Source organism: Pseudoliparis swirei, chromosome 3, assembly GCF_029220125.1.
Source record: "Pseudoliparis swirei isolate HS2019 ecotype Mariana Trench chromosome 3, NWPU_hadal_v1, whole genome shotgun sequence".
NCBI lineage: Eukaryota > Metazoa > Chordata > Actinopteri > Perciformes > Liparidae > Pseudoliparis > Pseudoliparis swirei.
In genome coordinates, this window is record NC_079390.1 from 21,430,858 (window position 1) to 21,451,295 (window position 20,438).

At 44.5% G+C, this 20,438-nt stretch overlaps 1 protein-coding gene across 1 annotated transcript in view; it reads right to left on the reverse strand.

Moving 5' to 3' along the window:
* sgcd (sarcoglycan, delta (dystrophin-associated glycoprotein)) overlaps positions 1 to 20,438 on the reverse strand; it is a 117,738-nt gene that overhangs the window by 36,842 nt on the left and 60,458 nt on the right. Inside the window, exon 5 of the mRNA XM_056443936.1 lies at positions 18,290 to 18,409. Within this exon, the coding sequence (XP_056299911.1) occupies positions 18,290 to 18,409 (120 nt within the window). The remainder of the gene's footprint in view (positions 1 to 18,289; positions 18,410 to 20,438) is intronic.

Below are 20,438 nucleotides of genomic sequence, written 5' to 3' on the forward strand. Positions count from 1 at the left end.
CCAAAAAATAGCATTCCCACTGTGAATCTGCTAGACTGAGAAATGTTTTTGTTTACCCTTATCCGAGCCATTGGTGGTTGGGAATTATGGGTATTGAGGAGAAAATAGGGTATTATAAAGAACTGCAGCCAGGGGGGGGGGGGAACCATAGCTGTACTGTTTGTGCACAGGCATTTGTACCCCAACCCGTGTACTTATAATTATATAAATTCAAAGTTATATTATCTTTGACACTTTGAAGGGGCTATGTAAATCATTGTATGTCCTGTAAAGGTTACTTTTCATATTGCATAGCATGCCCTGTACCTTTTTGTCAAAGAAACAATCACTTGTGGAGACAGATTATAACAAAGGACACGACGAAGACTCATTGATAGGTGTTATAATTCCCAGGATCTTTCAATGTGTACTCATCAAGGGACCTAAAGATGAATGTCTCCTTCTGGATCCTCCTTGTTTCCCTTGAATGTTACATGTCTTGTTTCATTGACTCTTCAGTTCACCCATGGCAAACTCCTGAGAGACTCTCTGTAACGGTTACGCTTCAGTTCACTCTTGGCAGACTTCTGAGAAACCCCGTGTAACGGTGAGTCTTCAGTGCACCCTTGGCAGATTTCTGAGAGACCCCGTGTAACGGTGACTCTTCCTGCAAGAATAAACAATTTCATAGACAAGTTCTGGTTCTCCGATATTCGCCATTTCAGCTTTTAAAAGACTCAACATTGGGTGCGGACCAATTTTGCGATCACACTCATCAAATATCGCTGCTTGGTCGCCCCCCTCCTTAGGCATCTGATACACACCAGGCTCTCAACTAACGGCGATGTGAACCCATTCGTGCCTTTATTAGACACTCGGAGCAACTGTCAGAGTATGAGATGCGAGACCAAGTCTACTTCGGATGGATCGGTTGGACAACGACAGGACTTCCACCCTGGAAACAACTGTTCCTGTCCACTGGTAAAAGCACATGTAAACACTTTGTCACATCCGTCGTCTCGGCGACCTTCGGCATCCTCGGTACCATGAGTCACGTGAGTCGTCAGTCGCTGACAAGTCGGTTGCACATACATGCAGAGGGAGCTCCTGCCAATGTGAGAGTGAAATACCGCAGTGTGCTGGAGCAGATTAGAATGGTAGATGAGGTTATGTCTCGCTCACAAGGTCAGGGAGCATGAATTGATGTGGTGGAGTTCATAAAATGCCGTTGGAAATTAAAAAACGAGGGAGGAGAAGGCTGCTGCTGATCATATCCCCGGGTTTGGATTGTCCCTTGATTCATGGAGCAACTGTCCCCCCAAAGCCACCGTAGGTTATTCATGGGTGTCTGCCACAAGGGAGAGAGTAAAAACTGAAAATCCCATTTGATTAGAAAACAAAAGATTATGTGGCCCGAAGCAGAAGAGAACCTTGGCACGACATAATATAATATAATATGGAAGAGAAAAAGCCAGCCATGCATGCTGTATTATCAAATATAATGTAAAGACCTTGTATTAATGAGTAAATGTTGGTCTAAATTGTGATGTTGAAACTTTTGACAAAGCAGCAATGTGAAATGTGTTTTTTCTCTCAAAATGTGAGCTGTGACTTAAATGAATTAAACATTATAATGAATTATCATCATCAACATCATTATATTACAACGTATTAATGAAGCAACATGTGCTGCAGTACCACAACTAATGCTAAGCTCTTCTGATTACATGAAACAAAAGCAAAACATTGTTGAAAAGTAATTGCTTTTAAACTTTCTATGGAAAAAAAATAGTTTTGTTGATTACGTATGAAACACACACATAGAAAAACACACAGTAACCTAATAAATTCACGCTATGAAGTGATATCAAACTACCGGGGTCGCCTGCTGTTGATGCTCGTTTCAGCCTTTTTCTGTGCAGCGACGGGAAGATTCCTCTCCAGACTGTCGCTGCCAAAAAAGAGACGACGGCAGCAGTTTAAGCCGCCGTGGAAGCTGTGATGTATATTTCTATTCGCTCTATATAACCCGATCGACCATCTGTTCCAAAAACCTTCCCCTGGGAGACCACACTGGGCCATTAAGACTACCAGCCACCTTAAGCGGCTCTTCGCCAGAGCCGTCAGCCCTCCCTCCAAACACACACGGACACGCCGGAAGCCAAACGCGCCATATAAATTAAGATTGCGTGTGCACATTTACAACGTGTCAGGGCAATTCAAACACCATCCCAAGTTAACCGTCGAGCTAAAGACCGCCAGAAAAGTGCCAATGTTATAATAAACGCGATAATAAACAGGAATCTGGGTTGATTATGTCGAGCGATTCTCTACATGTAAAAAGTATGTTCGACAACAGGAAGTGGCGCTGCTACAGAGAACAGCATCATGCATTACATCACAGCGAGAAGCCACCCGGATCTCACATTGCTTTATCACTATATACACAAAAAGCATAAATTTTTTTTTTCTTACTACCTTTTCGGTCTTTTGTTTTTTTTTAAGCATAAATGGTTCATTCCAGCTTTTTAAATGTGAGCATGTGTGGCTTTTCTCCGGGTTATATAATTGCAGATCGAATACTTTTGGGATTTTGGCAGATGATGCTAGTTAGTGTTAGTTGCATACCTTTAAAATGTATGATAACACACTTACAGTTTGTATAAAATGATGACGTAGGTACGTCAATCGACGCAACGGTATTAACCACCGAAGATCGCAAATGCATCCGAAACAATTTGACTTTCCAGATCCACGTGCTGTGAGTGAGCGTATAGAAGACATTATCATTATACACTAGCCAACATACAATAGATATATACTGTACATGTATTTGATTGCGAAACCGAACCCGTAACGTTACACCGGTGAGAAATGCCAAGCATTACCAATGTCCAAAAAGTCAAGCAACTTTTTAGCTTCAGTGAATATTACATCAGCTTATTATACTGAGATACTTATTTTCCTTCCCGGTAATGATATCTTTTTTTCCTCAGCAGACAGTTTGTGAAGCAGCGGGAGAATAAGAGCAATCGTCGCAATTTAGATACGTAACAAACCCCCCCGCCCCGCAGTAGTTTGCAGCCTTTCATTTAATTCCACGAGTGCTATTAGCTGCCAGCCAGATAACAGAGTCACATGTCACCTCGTCTTCTGTATTAAAGAACCTCCCGCAAGTCGGGAAATTTGCTCCAGGTGGCCCGATGCAGGGAAATTGGTGCCATCCGTCTGGCTGTGGTGCAACTCCACCCGTTTACCAACAGAATTACATCAATCTGAACCCGCAGGAAGAGCTTAAGGTCATGTTGATCAGACAGCAGTTCTAACCATGTTCCACCTTCGCTTAAGTCGGTTTACTTGCTGCTCGTGTTCATTTGAGTATTTATATACAGCCCAATATCACAGATAACACATTTGCCCCATGGCGCAGCACAATCTGAGCAATATAGGAAACCCTCTGTCCGTAGACCTCATTCCTTTCCTCATCTCAGAAAGTCCTCCTCACCGGTGATCCCTTCTTTTTCTTTCTGTCCGTCTTCGTAGTTATTTCTTCCTGATGAGTCTAATGGAGGACGAGAATGAGAAGGGGGGATGAAGGAGCTGATGAGGGTCAGGGGGGCTGGACGGGGCCACGGGGCTTTAGTCTCACAACGGGACGGTGAGATTTGCGCATTACCACGAGATAGATTTCGCTCTCCTCCGTCTCGTGTCGGCAGGTCAAAGGGAGACGGAGGAGGACGAGGGTTGGGCGAGGAGCCTGCGGCGCTAACGGGCGATTAACATCCTCCCTCCCTCCAACGACCAGAACCAAACCTCAGTCCTATGTGGCGTCCGTCGAATTGAGGAGAGTGTGTTTTTAAAAAAAGAAGAAAGAGTGAGATGCAAAACGTCGATCGCTCGACTGTTTCAGGGCCGATTGCGACGACCTTTTGAAAGACGTCTCGTTCTTTCATTGGGGTTCATTTAGTTTGAGTACCTGTGTGATTTATTTGGGGTCAGATCCGTCTCAATAATTGCGAATGCACACAGAGAGACTCACAAAGGTAAACACAAGGATTCATCCAATGCGAACGGAACAATTCACAAATATATTAAATTTACAGAAGGATTTACAAATAAATTAGACTGACAAATGCACCCAGAACAATTCACAATTACATTCCAATGCACACATACATACATTACGATTTATATAATGTTTTTATGTATTTTTGAGTAATTTATTTGTAAATCCTTCTGTGCGCATTTTTAAATCGAATATATTTGTGAATCTTTGATTCAAAAATTCAAATGCTCTGTGATCTTTGACTCTTTGATTTCATCATTCTCATATTTTAAGAAGAGGCCCTAACTCCGGCGACATGCGTAATAGATTGCGCAACTTTATTGTGTGACCAACACATGAGGCGTGTGTTCTTCGTCGGGGTAATCGTTGCCCCTGGTCTCGTTTTAAATCATCGAGTCCTGATAAGGCTTTTTAACATTATACGCGTATGAAGCCCTGTGCATTGACTTTTTTAGGGAATTAAATACTCTTTATGGTTGCCAATGAAAAAATGCTGCCTGTTGTATTCCTTCTTTATGATTAGGACTTCTGGAAGATAAAAGTCACTTTGCTGTGTTTCTGATTGAAGGTAAATGTCTTCATCATTTCGCAGCAATGACTGTGTTGTTCTCGTGTTTCAACCTTGAATCTCTGCTTAACTTTTGTCTGTCTCGGTGTTTATTTTCCTTTTGAATGCAAATGATAAATGTGTGAATTTACAGTATTGAACACAGTAAAAATAAATACAAAAATGGACCGAACAAACCGCGCACGCCTCGAAGCCTTTAAGTCTGGCGCCCAGTCTTTTTTCCCCATCATTTACTTAATGTAAAAATCCTCCTTGTGGATCCCTCCCATTCAATCAGCGCCCGTTGAAACGTTAATGAGAGAGCCATATGGCAGACACAAATGAGGGCAGCGTTTGGGCAAATGACAAGAGGCAGAGTCGTTTACACAGCGGAAAAAGAAAAAAAGAGGAGATCCATCTTGACAATTAGAACCCGATGTGTAGATGGGGCGACTCGTGTTTGTCTTGTTCCTGTTTGCCTTCCTGCGTGCGCATTAATCAGCGTCTCCGCAGCTGTTCGAGTCAAAGAGAGACAAGCGGAGGTGAAGAGAGGCAACGAGAGGGCCTCAATCACAGCTCCTCAACCTCGGGGTTGGGATCCAATTTGTCGTCACTTGATACGATTTGATCTTCCAGAGTAGAAACGAACATCTTCTCTGCGATGCTCGCAGCCATCTGTTTCACACATAAACTGGCGTCGTCGAAGCGTGGGCTCGTACGCCTCCGTAAACCAGCGAAGTTTAAGTTCACATCCACGTCTTTTCAAAATGTCATCACTTGCTCATTAGATGTATTTGTGTAAAATCTTCACAATTGGAGCATCGATTCTCCGAGTGGGCGTCTGTGCTACAAGTGCATTCATGTTTCTGTGCCAACGTGTTCGTTCATATTCTGCTTTGCTCGAGACGGAATAACAGAAATACCTCGAGGCATGATGGTGACCCGAGAAGAAACACACCGCAGTGTACTCGTTACTTTCCCACCTCCCCCCCTTTTCTTCCTCTTTACCACATGCACAGGCCAGAGATGGCAGCGAAAGTCACCTCGGAGTAAACCCAGCCATCAATTCAATTCAGTTTATTTGTATAGCCCAATTTCACAAATTACAAATTTGTCTCGGAGTGCTTTACAATCTGTACACATAGACATCCCTGCCCCAAAACCTCACATCGGACCAGGAAAAACTCCCAAATAACCCTTCAGGGGGAAAAAAAGGGAAGAAACCTGGAGGAGAGCAACAGAGGAGGATCCCTCTCCAGGATGGGCAGATGCAATAGATGTAATGTGTACAGAAGGACAGATTTAGAGTTAAAATACATTCAATGAATATGACAGAGTGTATGAATAGTTCATAGTAGGCATATTCCACGATGGAGACCTCCACGATCCATCAGGCAGATGGCGGTGGGGAGGAGGAGTGGGCGGAGTCTCAACAGGACAGTGGCGTAGTCATGAGCAGGAATTCCACGACCCAGACGATCCATCAGGCAGATAGGATCTATGCCGTCTCATAGGGTCCGATGACCCCATGAGACGTAAAGTCAAAAGGACTTCCGGGGAGAAAGCAGAGTTAGTAACGTATGATTGAGAGATGAAAATTCATCCTTAAGGAGAGAAAAAAGAGGAGATAGGTACTCAGTGCATCCTAAAACGTCCCCCGGCAGCTATAAGCCTATAGCAGCATATCAAGGGGCTGGACCAGGGCAAACCTGATTCAGCCCTAACTATAAGCTCTGTCAAAGAGGAAGGTCTTAAGTCTACTCTTAAACGAGGTGACTGTGTCTGCCTCCCGGACTGAAATTGGAAGCTGGTTCCATAAAAGAGGAGCTTGATAACTAAAGGCTCTGGCTCCCATTCTACTTTTTAAGACTCTAGGAACTACAAGTAGTCCCGCATTTAGTGAGCGTAGCTCTCTAGTGGGGCAATATGGTACGACAAGCTCCTTAAGATATGATGGAGCATCACCAATCAAGGCTTTGTAGGTTAAGAGAAGAATTTTAAAAGTGATTCTTGATTTTACTGGGAGCCAGTGCAGAGCAGCTAGTGCAGGAGTGATGTGATCTCTTTTCTTAGTTTTAGTGAGAACACGAGCTGCAGCATTCTGGATCAACTGGAGGGACCTAAGAGATTTATTAGAGCAGCCTGCTAATAAGGAGTTGCAGTAATCCAGTCTCAAGTAACGAACGTGAACCAATTTTTCTGCATCTTTTGAGACAAGATGTGCCTGATTTTTGAAATATTACGTAGATGAAAGAATGCAGTCCTTGAGATTTGCTTTACGTGGGAGTTAAAGGACAAGTCCCGATCAAAGATAACGCCAAGATTCTTTACAGTGGTGTTGGATGCCAGGGCAATGCCGTCTACAGAATCCACATCACCAGATAATTGATCTCTGAGGTGCTCAGGGCCGATTAAAATTACTTCGGTTTTGTCTGAGTTTAACATCAAGAAGTTGCAGGTCATCCATGTTTTATGTCTTTAAGACATGCTTGAATTTTACAGAGTTGGTTGCTCTCCTCTGGTTTTATCGATAAATATAGTTGAGTGTCATCTGCATAACAATGAAAGTTTATGGAGTGTTTCCTGATAATATTGCCCAAAGGAAGCATGTATAAGGTCAATAAAATTGGTCCAAGCACAGAACCTTGTGGAACTCCGTGATTAACGTTGGTGGTTATCGAGGCGTCATCGTTTACAAATACAAACTGAGATCGATCTGATAAATAGGATTTAAACCAAATTAGTGCCGTGCCTGAAATGCCAATCGACTGCTCCAGTCTCTGTAACAGGATGTCATGGTCAATGGTGTCGAATGCAGCACTAAGGTCTAACAAGACCAGGACAGAGAGGAGTCCTTTATCTGCTGCCATTAAGAGGTCATTTGTAATTTTCACCAGTGCCGTCTCGGTGCTGTGGTGTTTTCTAAATCCTGATTGAAATTTCTCAAATAAACTATTATGATGTAGAAAGTCGCACAACTGATTTGCGACCATCAGCGTCGGAAGAACGTCATCACGGCTGTCGGTTATGCTTCCACGCGAGATGTTATGACTGCATTAGCCGCTAACTGCACTCGCCTTCTCTCGCACACAGATGGCCCATTACGCGCTGGAGGGTGTGGCGGTGGGGTAAATACAGAGAGCACATTACTGGGCTGGGCGGCGCCCCGGAGCAGAAGGGAGGAGAGAGCGCGCCCCCCCAAAACCCCACGCCGCCACGCTTGCAATCTAATCTGGCTTCGTGACCGCCGGCGCCCGGATTTAACGTTAGCCGTGAAACGAGGCTGCGGGACGCGTCCTCGAACCCTCGAAGCCATCCAGGTGCGACGACGCATAAACGGGAGGGGTGCTTTTTTTCCTTCCTTTTGAGGTTTTTCTAAAAGACAAGCGCGCGCCCTCCCAGTGAAAAGTCGACGTGGAGTCGTCGCACATCTACGCCAATCGAAGCGATGTGCATCCAACGCATACATCCCCAAAAGTGACACGGATTTTTACAAGTGGCTCCTCAGTTCACCGCTCAATTTAAAACAGTCTGCTTGAAAGCCGATGCAGGAGAGGAACAGTTGTTACTAAAACACACACACACGCACAAACACAGATCAGTAGTTGCTGCAGTGACGGAGGTTTAACGGATTCTTCATCATCTCTTTAACGTGGTCAGCTGACAGGAATCCAATGGCCGCTCGCACACTCGCACACTTCCCATTCACGGCAGATAAAACCATGAAATGTAGGCCTCCTCTGTCTCGTCTTGAATAAATCCTCCGCCGTGGCGCCCCCCCCGACGCAGTAACTCTGAGGTGTCTTTTATGGTCTTATTATGGCTTAACGGTGTCCACTCTGAGGCAAGGAGGGCTGGAAATAAAAGCCGTGAGACTGAAGCTCGCGGGGTGGATATATGACCGAGCCTGGGAGAGGTTTGATGGAACATAAAGATGGAGATCACCTCGGTAGCTTCAGGGTAGATATGTTCTCTGTTGAGGTTTACCAGAGACAAATATGTCTCATTTTGTCTTGCACTCAACTATACATACACACACAGACAGACGGACGATGTTGTCCATTTGATCAGCATTTGATATTTTATTGCATCACGTTCTAAAAATATATCCCTGCTGTTTGAAACTTGTAGTCTCGCTTGCTGAGTCATAAACCTTTCGCATTAATCTGTCTCTGCGACTCAGAGGTCTAGAACCGGGTTGGCATTGTCACAACTTGGCCCGCCAGATGGTTTGTAACACAGAACCATCAAAGACGCCTTCACTGTTTAATTAAAGAAATACCTGGCAGGTGATCGGATGAACAGTCTGTCGATCAACTCCAGGAAAAGCTAGTTCGGAGAAGAGGAAAAATCGACAGTATCGCTTGTTTGATCTTCTTCCAATGAAGACATACCCAACATTTCAGATAGAACTGATGCTAATGCAGCATCTACGCTAACCTCGTTAGCTAGGTGTTGAACAGTCACCTGTCTGGTTCGTCTCGCACACCAAGACAATAAGTCCTGGACCGACTGGAAAACGAAGACAAAACTCGACCTGATGGATTTTCAGGATTCTGACTTAATCTTTCTGACATTTGAAGGAATTCTTCGAAAAAAGTTTCCTCCCATGGTTCTGTGTAACCAACCATGTGGCGGCTCAGGCGACTAGCAGCTCTCATGGGAGGAGCCATTGCTCCTGGGACGCTCACTCGAGGGCCAAAAAAGCCCTCATCTCAGGGGGCTCGATTTAACTTCCCGGGTTCAAATATGGTTCACGGTTTTTGTGGCATGTTATCACCATCTGTTTTTGTCCAACCTTCCCCCGTCTGTCTTCCCTGGAAAAATAGTCCAGAACATAAAAAGAGCATTACAAGTCCACAGAGTCACCTGAGAGAAGGCACTCTCTCTGGGGCAACTGATTCAACGGAGGCCCTCATCACATCCGTGGCAACCCTGGAGCCAAAAAGGTTGATGCAAGGTCCAGGCTAGTGAGGTCCCACAGGGTCCAGACTACTGAGGGTCCACAGGGTCCAGGCTACTGAGGGGCCACAGGGTCCAGGCAACTGAGGGTCCACATGGTCCAGGCTACTGAGGGGCCACAGGGTCCAGGCAACTGAGGGTCCACAGGGTCCAGGCTACTGAGGGTCCACAGGGTCCAGGCTACTGAGGGTGAACAGGGTCCAGGCTACTGAGGGTCAACAAGGTCCAGGCTACTGATGGTCCACAGGGTCCAGGCTACTGAGGGTCCACAAGGTCCAGGCAACTGAGGGTCCACAAGGTCCAGGCTACTGAGGGTGAACAGGGTCCAGGCTACTGAGGGTCCACAAAGTCCAGGCTACTGAGGGTCCACAGGGTCCAGGCTACTGAGGGTGAACAGGGTCCAGGCTACTGAGGGTCCACAGGGTCCAGGCTACTGAGGGTGAACAGGGTCCAGGCTACTGAGGGTCCACAGGGTCCAGGCTACTGAGGGTTCACAGGGTCCAGACTACTGAGGGTCCACAAGGTCCAGGCTACTGATGGTCCACAGGGTCCAGGCTACTGAGGGTCCACAAGGTCCAGGCAACTGAGGTCCAAAAGGTCCAGGCTACTGAGGGTGAACAGGGTCCAGGCTACTGAGGGTTCAGAGGTCCGCTGAGGTCCATTTTCCAGGTCGATAAGGTCCAGGTACTACTGCAGGGTCCAGGCTACTGAGGGTCCAGGGTCCAGGCTACTGAGGGTCCACAGGGTCCAGGCTACTGAGGGTAATAGGTCCGCCTTACTGAGAGGAAAAAAGGGCTACTGAGCTGAACAAAAAAAGGTCCAGGCTACTAGGAGGGGAAAGAGGGTCAGGGCAGGAGAGGGAGGGAGGATTCAGGGCTTCGGAGGATAAGAGTCCGGTACACGCTGTGTGTGTGTTTTACTCTCAGTGGTCGAAGGTCAGATCTGTTTCCGTGACGACTGATAAATCAGAGCCTGAAGGGAAAGAAAGTCGAGATCAAAGTTGCTGTTAAAAGTATCGCGGAACTCAACAGAGCGAGAGAGACTGCTGGTTGTTCGCTGATGCTTTTTAAAACTTTTTTTTTCGCTGATGTTTTCCCACCTGAATTTATTACATTTTTGGGTGTATTTTTTCTCTTGTTAGTTTGGGCTTTTGCAGGTCATGGCCACCATTCAGCACCTCCTCCCACATTAACTACATCATATCACAAAAGGTGTAGTTGTAGTTTAAAGTTCACCATAAACTTACTTACACAAAGACATTTTTTCTTATTTTTGCATTTCAAGTTTTTTGAAAAGTCAAATTAGGCATTATCTGATATAATATGTGGTACTTTTTGGATACCTTTTTCCAGGACAGAAATCTAAATACTCTATAAAGTCATGTTCAAATGTATTGTTTCAGTTTGTTGAAACATTAGTCAAATATTTTTACAGAGGACATTTTGGATATGTCCTTATATCACTTTATAAGTTGTTTCCCCCCAAAAAGTTGGATATGTCTATAGAAATACAATATTAGATATAAATAAGTGTAAATATATACATATATATTTCTTCAGGATAATTGAAATTAAGTAGAGTACATTGAGACAATTGTGTTTTGTATTAAAGAGGAATCTATAGATTCAACTGAATATTTTGGATGTTTTCTTTCCACTATTACATTACATAACATGTAATTTATCAGACGCTTTTATCCAAAGCGACTTACAATAAGTGAATTGAACCAAGAGTACAACCTCAGAACAACAAGAATCCAGAAAGTAACATTTCTTCAAGAAAGTCAAACTACAAAAGTAACATTTAAGTGCCATCTGTTTTTTAATCCAGATATAGTCTGGAAGGAGACTTGGTTTGGACCAAATTATCAAAATATGAGTGCTTTCACAACAACATCTTTTGCCTTTGGGGTTTGCAACATACAGGACTGTCTCAGAAAATTAGAATATTGTGATAAAGTTCTTTATTTTCTGTAATGCAATTAAAAAAACAAAAATGTCATGCATTCTGGATTCATTACAAATCAACTGAAATATTGCAAGCCTTTTATTCTTTTAATATTGCTGATTATGGCTTACAGCTTAAGAAAACTCTAAAATCCTATCTCATAACATTTTAATATTTCCTCAGACCAAGTAAAAAAAAGATTTATAACAGCTGAGTGTTTGTCAAGGCTCAGGAAACCCTTGCAGGTGTTTCGAGTTAATTAGACAATTCAAGTGATTTGTTTAATACCCTACTAGTATACTTTTTCATGATATTCTAATATTTAGAGATAGGATATTTGAGTTTTCTTAAGCTGTAAGCCATAATCAGCAATAAATCAGAATAAAAGGCTTGCAATATTTCAGTTGATTTGTAATGAATCCAGAATGCATGACATTTTTGTTTATTTAATTGCATTACAGAAAATAAAGAACTTCATCACAATATTCTAATTTTCTGAGACAGTCCTGTATATCAAACGCACCCTTTGGCTGCGATGGCGGGGGTCAATCCAGCGCATCTGGGCTGCACCGTTTTCTCTTTTGCCGCCACACCGCCGCCACACCGCCGACATGCTGATGATTATGTTAATCTGTCCCCGTAATCCCTTCATCCTTTGATTAAATAAACAATTCACATGTTCTGCAGCATTAATGAAGTGATCTAAAAAACCAGATGTCTGATTTAAAAGAGAAACAACAAAAGTCTGCGGGAAATATTGAAAAAGGAGGCTTTGCGATCAGATAAATCCTGCAGAGTTCAACAAGGTGTCCTCTGCACTCTGGAATCACCCCACTTAAACATGTAGTGTTTTGCCTTTAACTGTAACACACATTACTCTCCTTCCCCCATCCGGTTTGAGCGCTCGGCTTTATAATTCAATGTGTGTTCTCTCTCTTGCCGTTCGGAGCGTTGCATTATACAAAGAGGCTGTTCCAGAGTGACGAGTTTGGCATCGGCTCGTCCGTCTGCCGAAACTCTCATCCACCTTTCAGCAGGTCTTCCTCCGCCAAGAGCGGGAGATGCAGATGTTGCCTCGGTTCCACATGTCACTGCGTGTTAGCTGAACTGCTGATGTGATTTTGGCATGCATGTCCTTGACTTTGTGGGGGGGGGGGGGGCACAAACCTGAGGGTTGGGTTCAGCAAAAACAGGTTTACATTTTAAAGGTTTGCTTTCGGTTTCGTACGATATTTATTTGGTTGTGCCACAACTCAGAATCAAAGGCATGGTGGCTTGAACTCCACAACCACTGGGTCCTAAATCTCCCACAATGATAAACACGTCCAATTCATGCAGGGACTCCAGCCCGAGATAGAATGATACCTCCGGAGAACGACGTTTTCAATGCGGCCACGTTTTTTTTCGAATTAAACATTGATGTAGCTTAGCGTAGCCGCGGCGTGCGGCTTAAAATGTCGCTGCCATCAGGAATTAGTGAGACGGCGCAATCTCGGTCCAGTTAGAGGCGAACCGCATCAGGTTTCATATCAGGAGCATTCCAAAGCAAGTGAGACTTTTTGACCGTAACCATGTCTTTTAAACACCGTGCCCCCCCCCCCCCCCCCCCTCTAGCCAACACTTCAATGAAGGCCTGCTGTCACAAATTGAAGACATCACTAAAATGTCACAAGGCCATTTTTCTCAGACTTAACAAAGCAGAGATGCTGTCATAGAAACATTTTCACAGACTGTAAAATTGAACATTGTATATGACATTACCTCATTAGCACATTAGCTCTGACCTCTTGTCACGGGTCAGCTGATTGTGACGGTTGGATCCATTGGTGTAGTAATTTCTATTTATTTGGTGATTGAATGCTCCGTCCACTATAACTCCATTAGCTTCTTGGCTCATTTATTTGGCTGCCTATGGGGGGGGGGGGCTGTCTTGCATACCTTGACAACCGATGGGCAACTATTAAATCTTTAGAAGAAAAAAAAGGCTTGTTAAACCTGCCGAAACATCTGAAGCGTGGTTGTTGAGTTAAAAGCACGACTCTTTGATGTTCTTCTGCAGCGATTCTGATCTCCTGATTGCGTCGCTAACGATGTTTTGGGGGCCAAATCTGAACACGGATTCCACGGCGACGATGATTTTCTGATTTTTTTGTTTCTTCTCTCTTTCACAAAGCTCTCCTGTAATCATCCATCCATCCCTCGATTCGGCTGCACGGGATATGAAAGAGGCCGAGGACCGTACTGCGGAGTGGTAATTACTCAGCGAGTGCATCAAAGCACACCGGCTGCCGATAACACGTCTCGTGAACAACAAAAAGATGTGCAAAAAAACCCCCAACATCAGTAGGTAATGTCATTAAGTCGTGCGGTCCTCGATGTGATGAAGGCAACGTGGGGGAGATGTGTGTTTCACATGTGGGAATGAAATAAACTAAATTAATGAAATGCGAGCGTGAAAATGCGAGCGTGAAAACACTCGCGATGCAGGAAGCGGGAAGTCATGTGCTTTCCGAAACGGAGACGATTCACATGAGCTCGAGAGGCTTTTGATCCGTGACCTCATTTACTTTTAAAATTTGACAACCCCCGGATTCATTGTCAACTCCGGCCAATTAGTTCCCTACCTAAAGGTTTGTAATTACACTCAATGCCTCAGCTTGTCAGGCGGCCTGGAGAAAAAAAATCCCTGTCGGGTTGAGAGTTCAACCGTGTTTTTGAATTAGTTTAATATACAATCAGTCAGTCGTTTACAGCGGCTAATACGTTTCGGTGGAAACATTAAACTCATTATGTGCGTTTTCTGCATCATTTGCATACGCACGTCTATAGAACTGCAGAATGATGAACGTGTACTTGGATTATGTGTGGGTAACTCGAAGCCCTTGGGGAGGAAATATAGTTTTCACACATTGATGTTGCTCTTGAGAAAATAGAAATGAATGAGTTTCGAGCACCAATGTGACACAAATACGTCCTTTGGCCGGGAGTCAGACGTTAGTGTCCCGTATGAAACTAAAGCTGCGTTCACACCCGAAAATGTATTTCATCATTCAGAATTCCAGGAATTCATCAATGAACTTGTTTTTGATCATCCCATCCTTATTTGTATTATTCCTTCCATATTTTTTTAATAGAAATATTTTTTTATATCACTACCCTTCACAACATGACCCGTATTCATTGCATATGTTATTTCATGCATGGCTGTGTTTCTTTGTTATATCTTGTGCAATCTGTTTAATAACTCATTTAATAAATATCTTGTTGATCTTTTGAAAACATACGTCAAACATTACATTAAAAGGCGATGAGATATTGCATTCTCCATCAGAATGCTACAGTTACAGAGAATGAAAACATGATGTAAAAAAACATATAATTGAATTATTACGTTTGTAAATGCAATACAACTATTTGCTATTTCTCGTAATAAAAAAGAATGAAAAAGGTTTGACTAACATTTGACATAATAAAAATAAAAAAAGATTTCCGGTCTTTACGGATATGTTTTTTTAGCTGATACGAGTGATGCTATAAAAAAGAAAAGAAAAAGACACTCAACTTAATCTTTAACTATCTCCTCCCACGTGCCAAAGTGAGGTTGACCATAACATAAGTATTTTACCCCCCCCCCCCCTGTTTGTGTTCTCATTGACTGCCCGGCAGAGCGTCTGATTGGGTTGTGAATAGCTGCAGAGGCCACACTGAAGCCAATGATAGCAGCATCATGGATTTCCAATGACCTCAGTCGGGCCAGTTAAAGTTATACGCGGGGTTGTAATGACGCTTTTAATTGGCGTGGAAAGGACGGACTCGGTAATGACACGCGGCGGCAGCTTTACACGCCTCCGCCGTGCCTCCCCTCCGTCAACGGGACGAGGGGACGGACGGCGGCTCGTAGCAGGTCGGATCTGGCCACACGGGATCACGTGCACAGATAAATGCGTGTAGCACGCATTTAAAACACGCATGTAGCACACATTTAACCACGCATGTAGCACACATTTAAACATGCATGTAGCACACATTTAAACATGCATGTTGCATGTAGCACACATTTACGGATGCATGTAGCACACATTTAACCACGCATGTAGCACACATTTTAACATGCATGTAGCACACATTTAAACATGCATGTAGCACACATTTAGACACATCTTCATCAAATCTTTGCAACATATATTGCATGACCATAAAAACCAGTGAGCTGTGTCCATGTACTAATGCAACAAAAGGCACGGACCAGATGATGTCTTTACAATCAAATATTTTGACACAGAATTTATAACCGGCGCCAAAAGCTCGGTAAGATTCTTCAATTATTTGCCTTAAAATACTTTATCATTTGATTGATTTCTCATTTGCTCATTTTGCTCATAGGCTGTATTTTACTTTAGCCAATATTTATCCGTCTAAGTGAAGTGAAAAATATCTAAAAAGCGTGGTTTTGAACGCAGCTCGGGCATCGTATCAGCAGTTGTATCTAAAATATTAAATGAAGCCCGGCACCATTCATTCCGCCACAAAGACACATAATAATGCAGTAATCAGAGGCAGCAGCGCACGTGAGGAAGCTTTTGGGAACTCAAAGGGACGTCTCTTTCTGCTGAGGCGGCGGTTGCCAATGTGTTTGATTAGCCGCGCAGCCTTGAGCGGTCTCGTCAAACGGCTGTGGAGATAAATAGAGTAATTGCCAAAATCATTGGCACTCTCTAGCCCCCCCCCCCCTCTCTGTGTTTGTGCACCGACTGTCTCCCTACACCAGGTCCCGACGGTTGTTTATCGCGACAACAATTGACTGAAGTGCCGTGAAAAAGACCAAATTCAATTTTTATTTTATTTTTTATTTTTTCTTCCATCATTCAGTCTCTGCCAGATGTGTCCGATCGGCTCTCGGATTATATTAATTATAAGAAGAAAGCAGCAAATTTGCAGTCAATTTCAAATTCAGCGAAGTCCACTGGCGAACAAAAGAAGAAGGTGTAGATAAAGTGCAACGCTGTGGTAGTTTATGTTGGTCATTACAACAACCGTTATATTTTGTGATTTAATGAATACAAACTTCCGCCGGCTCACGCCTCGTCGCCGAGGCCCCGTTGGAGACGACAATAAACTCAACGTTCGACGTTCACATCCGGCGCGCTCTTTTCCTTAATTTATCTTCGTGGATTCCCAGAGACATGAAAACTGCGTGAAAAAACAACTTGATGAAAGAAAGAAACAAATAATAATCTGAACGCTACCTGTCGTCACCCGTCGCTACCCGCCCTCCTCCATCTCCACCCTCCACCTCCACCCTCCATCTGTGCTCCCTCTGTTAAGAGGAGCACTCTGCTGAGCCGGGTGACAGTAATGAACTCTGACTTTGTGAGGCTAGAAAGGATGTAAATGAATGTAGATGAGGATGATGAGTAATTGCACACACAGAGGTCTCTGAGAGGTGTGTGGGAGAGAGAGAAAGAGAGAGAGAGAGTTTGTGAGTGTGAGAGAGAGACAGTCAGCAGGAGTGAGAGAGAGTGCACCCGCGGGAGCCCTTAAGCCAAGTCAAGAGGGAGACACTTCAAATATCTGTTTATCTATTAATGAGAGTGAATGGATGGAGTGATGAACGGGGGTGCGGATGGATGAGTGACGCTGAATGACGGCAGATGGAAGCATAATGGTGAAGGATATTAGAGAGGAAACGGGAAAGAGGAAGAGAGTTTTAACGGGAAAGAGGAAGAGAATTTTCTTCAGCGGGAGGGAGGAATAAAAGAAATTTAAAGAAATTAAGAGCGGGGATAAAGGGAGGATATAAAAAAAACTATTAAAAAAACCATGAAAAGATGATGAATCAAAGACATTACAACTAACGACGTGTGTGTGTGTCAATTGGCCAGACTCGACACACAGCAGGTTAATTTTTATATCTTAATTATGCTCACTGCAAGTTAACCTCCAATTATCTCGCTGTACAAAAGAAGACGAAAGAAAGAAATAGGCGATGATTAAATGCGAATTGGCTGCTTTCTTTAAGCTTAATTCATACAGAGTTTTAAATTTGTTTTAAAAAACCGTCTCTAATGGCGGGCGTCATGTTTGGAAGCCCATCTGTCAGCTGTGAAATATACTTCAGGCTCATGTTTTCCATGATATAATATTGTCGGATTCTTCCTGAGCCGTCTCGTAAAATCTGAGCTCCCCACCGTCTTTCTCTCAAACCGCCGAAAAAAAGTCAACCTCTCACGGATTAAGGAAGTATTATCGAATTTTAAGGTAGTATTGTTGATTTTTTTGCGTAGCGGGAACGGCGTAGGACGAAGACACCGGTTACATGCGCTGTGTCTTTAAATAGACGTGAGTACTGAAGCCTGCTAGCTGCTTATGATGCTAATGTAAGCGTTACATTTATTCTACTTTGCATTTATTGTGGGTCAATTTGACACGGTGCATTAGCTCAGCTACAGAAGTGTGTGTGTGTGTGTGTGTGTGTGTGTGTGTGGTAGGTAAAGTGACAGCTTCCCGTTTAATGAGCAAATACGAGCCGTGCTTGAATTCTACTTTTACTTGAATGATATATGCGTGAAAGTTTTTGCCACTTTTCCAGAAGCGAGTTCATCCGCGGAAGCTCGAACTTCTCGGAAGTCGATATCAAAACCGTCCGCAACGGAACAAGAAGCAAAGTCGCGGCAACGACATATCTTCTGTTTGTCGTTAAAACAAATTAAATGAAAAACATTTGTTATTAAAATCCCACTTTTGGGTCACGTGGTGACTCTGCGGTCAGGTTTTTTCAGGCCACTCACCCATCACCCGGAGCCTCTCGGCGCCCACCACCACCTCCTGCTCGTCGGCGGAGAAGAGGAGCTTCCCGGAGGTCGATATGACTTCAAACAACTTGCCTCGCGCTTGAATTCCACTGGATCCTGAACCAAAGCGGAGAAGAAAGAGAGGAGACATCAAAGAGGAGCGGCCGCAGACGAGTCCTTGTACCGAATTAACTCGGAACGGTTTGAAAAAAAGCGTCCAGGTGGACGACGTTCACAGTGTGGGGGGGGGGGGACTCGCCGACTAACGCCAAAACACTGGCAACCCCCGTCACACTGACGATGGACGTTGGCGTCATCCATGACGCCAACAAATATTAAAGAACCTGGAGTTCTGGGTCAAAGGGTCAAAGAGGAGCCGGGCATTGAGACGGGAAGCAGGCCCACTGGGTGTGAATTATTATTATTTTTTTATATATTTTTTTTTTATTTAGGTACTTTTACAGAAATACAACCTTCAAAAGTAAGAATGCGTAATAATAATAAAAGCTGAAAAGAATTGAAAATAAAGTAAAAATTAACCACGCATCTGGCCAAGAAGGGCAGTAAGGAAACCCCAAAAAATTAAAATGTTAAAGCAAGATATTAATTATGAATAAGGAAGCAAAAAAATCTAAAGAACCATGCAACACTTCACCGACGTTGTCAGTCGATCATAAATTCCGTGTGAAGTTGTATCGTACGTTTTTTTTGGGGGGTCATCTTTTCTGAAATCTAGAGAAGCGTATACGTAAACTAAAAATATTGTCGGAAGCGAACAATTGAGGCCTTCATTGCAATTTCGGGGGACTTTAATCATGTAACCCTGGACTCAACTCTGCCTGCTTTTCACCAGTTTGTGTCTTGCCCAACAAGAAAGAACAGGACAATTGACCTAATATATGCTAACGTGAGTGATGTGTACAAAGCCACACCACTTCCTCCCCTAGGGAAATCCGATCACAATCTGGTTTTCCTACAACCCAAATACACAATAAAAGTGCGCAGGCAACCAACCACCACGCGCTCCTTCAGGAAATGGACTCCTGAGGCAGAGGATGCCCTCAGGGACTGCTTTGAGTCAACTGACTGGAGTGTGCTGCAGGACTCTTTTGGAGAGGACATTGAAGGGGTCACACACTGCACTACTGACTACCTGAACTTCTGTATGGACATTGTTGCTCCCACTAAAACAGTGCGCTGCTTCCCTAACAACAAGCCCTGGATTACCTCTAATGTTAAACATCTCCTCAACATGAAAAAGAGGGCGTTCAAAGAGGGGGGGGGGGGATGTGGTGAGGGCAAACCAGTTTAACCACTTCTACAACAGGTTTGACAACACAGCTCCAGGTGTTAATGACTGTCTAACACCTATTCCTGCATCCCCCCCATCAGCTGCTAACTGCTCACTGCATGCCACACCCACCCCGCCCCTCCCCCCTGCTCTGACCACAGCCAGTGTGGCCCCCAGTCCCTCCAGCTTCCAGCCCTCTGCCGCTCTCCACAGCTGCACCCCTCCCCCAGGCGACCACACAGAGCCCCCCCCTCCCCCCCACCATCACGGCGGATCAGGTCACAGGAGAGCTGAGGAGACTGCGCCCCAGGAAAGCAGCCGGCCCCGATGGAGTCTGTCCGAGACTCCTCAGGGCATGCGCGGTGGAACTGGGTGAGCCTCTGCAGCATCTCTTCAACCTGAGCCTCCAACTGGGGAAGGTGCCTGCTCTGTGGAAAACTTCCCGCCTCATCCCCATCCCGAAGAAGCCGCACCCCAGTGAGCTGAATGACTTCAGGCCAGTCGCTCTGACATCACACATTTCTAAGACCATGGAGCGACTGCTGCTTCGCAACCTCAGATCTCAGGCACGCCATGCACTTGACCCGCTGCAGTTTGCATACCAGGAGAAGGTGGGCGTGGAAGATGCCATCGTCTACCTAATGCACAGGGCTCACTCTTATCTGGACAAGGGGAAAGGTGCTGTGAGAATCACGTTCTTTGATTTCTCAAGTGCCTTCAACACCATCCAGCCCCTCCGACTGAGTGACAAGCTCGTGCAGATGGGTGGGAACGCCCGCCTGGTGTCCTGGATCACTGACTACCTGACGGAGAGCCCACAGTTTGTCAGGCTGAAAGACTGCGTGTCTGAGACTG